The 6,778-nt window shown below is 47.6% G+C and overlaps 1 protein-coding gene across 5 annotated transcripts in view; it reads left to right on the top strand.

Annotated features, from left to right (window-relative positions):
- The first annotated feature begins 6,476 nt into the window (after window positions 1-6,476).
- Window positions 6,477-6,778, top strand: part of cacng7a (calcium channel, voltage-dependent, gamma subunit 7a) — a 36,924-nt gene continuing 36,622 nt past the window's right edge. For all 5 annotated transcript variants that reach the window (XM_053334957.1, XM_053334956.1, XM_053334955.1 and 2 more), the window contains exon 1: window positions 6,477-6,672. In XM_053334957.1, the coding sequence (XP_053190932.1) occupies window positions 6,477-6,672 (196 nt within the window). The remainder of the gene's footprint in view (window positions 6,673-6,778) is intronic.

Raw genomic sequence — 6,778 nt, 5'->3', positions numbered from 1 at the left:
GAAGGAAGGGAGGAAAGGAGTAAGGAGGGAGGGAGGGAGGATGGAAAAGAGGAAGTAAAGGAGGAAGGAAGGAGGGGATGAAGGAAGGAAGGAAAGGAGTAGGGAGGAAAAAGAGGAAGGAAGGAAGGAAGGAAGGAAGGAAAGACAGAGGAGTAAGGAGGGAGGAAGGAAAGACAAAGGATGGGAGGAAGTAAAGGAGGATGGAAGGAAGGAAGGAAGGAAGCAAGGAATGAAGGAAGGAAAAGAGGAAGGAAGGAAGAAAGGATGGAAACAAGGAAGGAAGCAAGGAAAGATGAAGGATGGGAGAAAGTAAAGGAGGATGGAAGGAAGGAATCAAGTAATGAAGGAAGGAATGGGAGGAGGGAGGAAGGAAGGAAAGGATTAATGAGGGAAAGAGGAAGGAAGTAAAGGAACTAAGGAGAGAAGGAAGGGAGGAAGTAAAGGAGGAAAGAAGGAAGGAAGGAAAGGATTAATGAGGAAAAGAGGAAGGAAGGAAGGAAGGAAGGAAGGAAGGAAAGAAAGGAGTAAGGTGGGAGGGAGGGAGGAAGGAAGGAAAGGAGGAAGGGTGGAAGGAAATGAGGGAGGGAAGGAGGGAGGGAAGAAGGAAGGAAGGAAAGGAGTAAGGATGAAAAGAGGAAGGAATTTAGGAGAGGAGGAAGGGAGGAAGTAAAGGAGTAAGGAGGGAGGGATGGAGGAAGGAAAGGAGTAAGGAAGGAAGGAAGGAAAGGATTAATAAGGAAAAGAGGAAAGAAGTAAGGAGAGAAGGGAGGAAGGAGTAAGGAGGGAGAGTGGCTCAGCTATTAATTTAATGTTATACAGGCGCTTAGAGCAGAGAGACTGGCAGGTCACATCTGATAGGAGGAGGGGGGGGGGGTGGCCTCAGGTCAAGGAAGGAAGGAAGGAAGGAGGAGGAGAGGAAGGAAGTAAGGAGAGAAGGGAGGAAGGAAAGGAGTAAGGAGGGACGGAGAGAGGGAGAGAGGGGGAGGGAGGGAGAAAGGATGAAAAGAGGAAGTAAAGGAGGAAGGAAGGAGGGGAGGAAGGAAGGAAGGAAGGAAAGGAGGAGGGAGGGAGGGAGGGAGGAAGGAAGGAAGGAAGGAAGGAAGGAAGGAAGGAAGGAAGGAAAGGATTAATGAGGAAAAGAGGAAGGAAGGAAGGAAGGAAGGAAGAAAAGATGAAGGATGGGAGAAAGTAAAGGAGGATGGAAGGAAGGAATCAAGTAATGAAGGAAGGAAGGAAAGGAGTAAGAAAGGAAGGAAGGAAGGAATGGGAGGAGGGAGGAAGGAAGGAAAGGATTAATGAGGGAAAGAGGAAGGAAGTAAAGGAACTAAGGAGAGAAGGAAGGGAGGAAGTAAAGGAGGATGGAAGGAAGGAAAAGAGGAAGGAAGGAAGGAAAAGAGGAAGGAAGGAAGGAAAGGATTAATGAGGAAAAGAGGAAGGAAGTAAGGAGAGAAGAAAGGAACGAAAGAAAGAAAGGAGTAAGGAGGGAGGGATGGAGGAAGGAAAGGATGGAAGGATGGAAGGAGGAGGGAGTAAAGAAAGAGGGGAGGAGGGGAAGAAGGAAGGACAAATTAAAGAAAGAGGGAAGAAGGAACAGTCAAAAGAGGGTTGAGACTTGAAGAGGAGAGATTTAGGATTTGTTTTTGCTCCTAGAGAGAGGTTTGTTTCAGACTGGTGAATGTGACCTCCATTTTGACTGTGTGTGTGTGTGTGTGTGTGTGTGTGTGTGTGTGTGTGTGTGTGTGTGTGTGTGTGTGTGTGTGTGTGTGTGTGTGTGTGTGTGTGTGTGTGTGAACAGCTGAGATGATGCATGACAGAGGCAGCAGCAGCGTTTCTGCCCCCTAGTGAGCGTTAAACTGCACTGCATGTTACCTGGAAGCCTGACAAGCTTCTTCATTCACAAATAAAATCACATTCCTTTCTTCCTTCCTTCCTTCCTTCCATCCTTCCTTCATTCATTCTGTCCGTCTTTCTGTCCTTCCTTCCTTCCTTCCTTCCTTCATTCGGTCTGTCCTTCCTGCCTTTGTTCCTTCCTTCTGTCCTTCCTCCCTTTTCTTCCTTCATTCTGTCTTTCCGTCCTTCCTTTCTTCCTGCCTTCCTTCCTTCCTTCCTTCATTCTGTCCGTCCTTCCTTCTGTCCTTCCTCCTTTTCTTTCTTCATTCTGTCCGTCCTTCCTGCCTTTGTTCCTTCCTTCTGTCCTTCCTCCCTTTTCTTCCTTCATTCTGTCTTTCTGTCCTTCCTTTCTTCCTGCCTTCCTTCCTTCCTTCCTTCCTTCATTCTGTCCGTCCTTCCTTCTGTCCTTCCTCCTTTTCTTTCTTCATTCTGTCCGTCCTTCCTGCCTTTGTTCCTTCCTTCTGTCCTTCCTCCCTTTTCTTCCTTCATTCTGTCTTTCTGTCCTTCCTTTCTTCCTGCCTTCCTTCCTTCCTTCCTTCCTTCATTCTGTCCGTCCTTCCTTCTGTCCTTCCTCCCTTTCTTTCTTCATTCTGTCTTTCTGTCCTTCCTTTCTTCCTGCCTTCCTTCCTTCCTTCCTTCCTTCATTCTGTCCGTCCTTCCTTCTGTCCTTCCTCCCTTTCTTTCTTCATTCTGTCCGTCCTTCCTTCCTTTCGTCCTGGCTTCCTTCCGTCCTTCCTTCATTCTGTCCGTCCTTCCTTCTGTCCTTCCTCCCTTTCTTTCTTCATTCTGTCCAACCGTCCTTCCTTCTGTTCTTCCTCCTTTTCTTTCTTCATTCTGTCCGTCCTTCCTTCCTTTCATCCTGGCTTCCTTCCTTCCTTCCTTCATGCCTTCTTTCCTTCCTTCGTTCCTTCCTTCCTTTCTTCCTTCATTCTGTCCGTCCTTCCTTCTGTCCTTCCTCTCTTTCTTCCTTCATTCTGTCCATCCTCCCTTTTTTCCTTCATTCTGTCCGTCCTTCCTTCCTTCATTCTGTCCGTCCTTCCTTCCTTCCTTCCTCCCTTTCTTCTTTCATTCTGTCCGTCCTTCCTTCCTTTCGTCCTGGCTTTCTTCCTTCCTTCCTTCATTCTGTCCGTCCTGCCTTCCTTTATTCCTCCTTCCTTCCTTCCTTCCTTCATTCTGTCCATCCTTCCTTCCTTCATGCCTTCTTTCCTTCCTTCGTTCCTTCCTTCCTTTCTTCCTTCATTATGTCCGTCCTTCCTTCTGTCCTTCCTCCCTTTCTTCCTTCCTTCCTTCTTTCCTTCCTTCCTTCCTTCCTTCTGTCCATCCTTCCTAGTGAGTGTAAATTTTTACCATTGAGCATTCCTGTGAGTCATTTTCCAAAGCATGACAGACACTTTAACATTTTTAGTAGTTTTTTTTGCTCTCCAGCTTCCAGGCAGACATTTGCATACTGATTTACATTCAAGTCTGACACTTGAAACATGCTTGAGACGCAGTCAGAAATCATGCCTCCATTTTTTTTTCTTTTTTCTTTTTTTTTTCCTGCATGTCTGGATTACACTTAACCCTCCTGTTGTCCTCGAGTCAAGGAAGGAAGGGAGAAAGGAAGCAAAGGAGGGAGGAAGAAGGAAGGGAGGAAGAAGGAAGGAAAGGAGGGAGGAAGAAGGAAGGGAGGAAAGGAGGGAGGGAAGGAAAGAAAGGGAGGAAAGGAAAGAATGAAGGAAGGCAGGAGGAGTCCTTCTTCTGTCCTGCCTCCCTTTCTTCCTTCCTTCTCTCTCTTCCATCTTTCCTTTCTCCCATTCTTCCTTCTGTCCTTCCTTCTGTCCTTCTTCCCTTTCTTCCTTCCCTCATTTTGTCCGTCCTTCCTTCCTTCATGCCTTTCTTCCATTTTTCCTCCCTGTCTTCTTTTTCGTTCCTTCCTTCCATTCATCCTTCCTTCCTTTATTTCTTCCCTCCTTCCTTCCATCTTTTTTAATGATCCGGCCCACATGAGATCAAAGTGGACTGTATGTGGCCGTCTGATTTAGAGGTTTCTAAAAGCGTTATAAAAGGATAAGAGCTCCTGAGCGTGTGTCGTATTGTGCTTGTTCTGGCTGATGGCCTCTCTTTTTTTTTATTCTCACCCTCAAAACTTTTTTCACAAGTTAATTGATTTTCTTTCTTGCGTCGTTCTTCACCTCATGGCTGCTCCCTCTGTTCTGTCTCCGTCTCCCAATCCTTGAATTATACTAGCAAAAATCACCTTCAAACTTTAGGACTTTTTGAAAAGGTGTTCAATATTCTCTGACTTTAACCCTCCTGTTGTCCTTGAGTCAAGGAAGGAAAGGAGGGAGAAAGAAGGAAGGTAGGAGGGAGGGAGGAAGGAAGGACAGAAGAAAGAAGGAAGGTAATAGGGAGGAAAGAAAGAGAAGGAGGGAGAGAGGAAGGAAGGAAGGAAGGGAGGAAGGAGGAAGGAAGGTAGGAGGGAGGGAGGAAGGAAGGACAGAAGAAAGAAGGAAGGTAATAGGGAGGAAAGAAAGAGAAGGAGGGAGAGAGGAAGGAAGGGAGGGAGGAAGGGAGGAAGAAGGAAGAAAAGGAAGGAGGAAGGAAGGTAGGAGGGAGGGAGGAAAGAAGGAAGGAATGAGGGAGAGAGAAAGGAAGGGAGGAAGGAAGGAAAGAAGGACAGAGGAAATAAGGAAGGTAATAGGGAGGAAGAAGGAAGGAGGAAGGAAAGGAAGGAAGGAGGAAGGAAGGTAGGAGGAAAGAATGAAGGAGAGAGGGAGGGAGAAAGGAAAAGAGGAAGGGAGGAAGGAAGGAAAGAAGGACAGAGGGAAATAAGGAAGGTAATAGGGAGGAAGAAGGAAGGAGGAAGGAAAGGAAGGAAGGAGGAAGGAAGGTAGGAGGAAAGAATGAAGGAGAGAGGGAGGGAGAAAGGAAAAGAGGAAGGGAGGAAGGAAGGAAAGAAGGACAGAGGAAAAAAGGAAGGTAATGGGGAGGAAAGAAAGAGAGAAGGAGGGAGGGAGGAAGAAAGGGGGATGGAGGAAGGAAAGAGAGAGCGAAGGAGGGAGGAAGGAAGTACAGATGGAAAGAAGGAAGGAACAGTAAAAACAGACGATTAGAAATGGAAGATATTTATGATAGATGGAATGAGTTTGGTTATTTTCAGTGTGAAAAAAAAACTCAGTTCATCCAAGGTTGTTTCCCTCCATCCCTCCATCTCTCTCTCTCTCTCTCTCTCTCTCCTCTATAGATCCACTCTCCTCTCTACTTTCATCTCCTCCCCCTGTCCAATATTACATACATATTTAACAGCTGAAGTCAATGAAAGTCAAGAAAGATTAAAATCACACATTCCTCTTCTCCTCCTCTCCTCTTCCTCTCTTCTCCTCCTCTTCCTCTCTTCTCCTCTTCTCCTCTTCCTCTCTTCTCCTCTTCTCCTCTTCCTGTCTTCTCCTCTTCCTCTCTTCTCCTCTTCTCCTCTTCCTCTCTTCTCCTCTTCTCCTCTCTTCTCCTCATCTTCTCTTCTTCTCCTCTTCCTCTCTTCTCCTCTCTTCCTCTCCTCTCCTCTTCCTCTCCTCCTCTTCTCCTCCTCTTCCCCTCTTCTCCTCTTCCTCTCTTCTCCTCTTCCTCTTTTCTCCTCTTCTCCTCTTCCTCTCTTCTCCTCTTCTCCTCTTCTTCTCTTCTCCTCTTCTCCTCTCTTCTCCTCTTCCTGTCTTCCTCTCTCCTCCTCTTCCTCTCTTCTCCTCTCCTCCTCTCCCTCTCTTCTCCTCCTCTCCCTCTCTTCTCCTCTTCCTGTCTTCCTCTCTCCTCCTCTTCCTCTCTTCTCCTCTCCTCCTCTCCCTCTCTTCTCCTCCTCTCCCTCTCTTCTCCTCTTCCTCTCTTCTCCTTTCCCCTCTTCTCCTCTTCTCCTCCTCTCCTCCTCTTCTCCTCTTCTCCTCTTCCTCTCTTCTCCTCTTCCTCCTCTTCTCCTCTTACTCTCTTCTCCTCCTCTCCTCTTCCTCTCTTCTCATCTTCTCCTCTTCTTCTCCTCTTCCTCCTTTTCTCCTCTTCCTCTCTTCTCCTCTTCCTCTCTTCTCCTCCTCTTTCTCTCTTCTCCTCTTTTCCTCTTCCTCTCTTCTCCTCTTCTCCTGCTCTCCTATTCTCCTCTTCCTCTCTTCTCCTGCTCTCCTCTTCTCCTCTTCCTCTCTTCTCCTCTCCTCCTCTTCTCCTCTTCTCCTCTTCCTCTCTTCTCATCTTCTCCTCTTCTTCTCCTCTTCCTCTCTCCTCCTCTTCCTCTCCTCTTCTCCTCTTCCTCTCTTCTCCTCTTCCCCTCTTTTCCTCTTCCTCTCTTCTCCTCTTCCCCTCTTCTCCTCTTCCTCTCTTCTTCTCCGCTTCTCCTCTCCTCCTCTTCTCCTCTTCCTCTCTTCTCCTCCTCTTCCTCTCTCCTCCTCTTCTCCTCTTCCTCTCCTCCTCCTCTCCTCTTCTCCTCTTCCTCTCTTCTCCTCCTCTCCTCTTCCTCTCTTCTCCCCTTCCCCTCTTCTCCTCCTCTTCCTCTCTTCCTCTCTTCCTCTCTCACTCAGCACATGTATGATATATTTTCTCTTCTTCTCTTCCTCTCTTCTTCCTCTCAGATGAGTTCGTTCAGTACGAGGGCTCTGACGCTGCTCTCGTCTGTTTTCGGGGCCTGCGGTTTGCTGCTGGTGGGCGTTGCCGTGTCGACGGACTACTGGCTGCTGATGGAGGAGGGAATCGTGCTGCAGCAGAATCAGACCACCGAGGTCAAGATGGCGCTGCACTCTGGACTCTGGAGGGTTTGCTTCGTGGCCGGTAATGATTCTGGGTTTTAGAGTGATGTGTGGTTTGATTTTAATTCAGTTTTCAATTTAGGGGGGAGGAAAGAAAGAGAGAGGAAGGAAAAAAAGGAAGGAAGGAA

Source organism: Scomber japonicus, chromosome 15 (genome assembly GCF_027409825.1).
Source record: "Scomber japonicus isolate fScoJap1 chromosome 15, fScoJap1.pri, whole genome shotgun sequence".
Taxonomy (NCBI): Eukaryota; Metazoa; Chordata; class Actinopteri; order Scombriformes; family Scombridae; genus Scomber; species Scomber japonicus.
The sequence above is the reverse complement of the archived record's forward strand: the minus strand, read 5'-3'. Positions and strand labels throughout refer to the sequence as shown.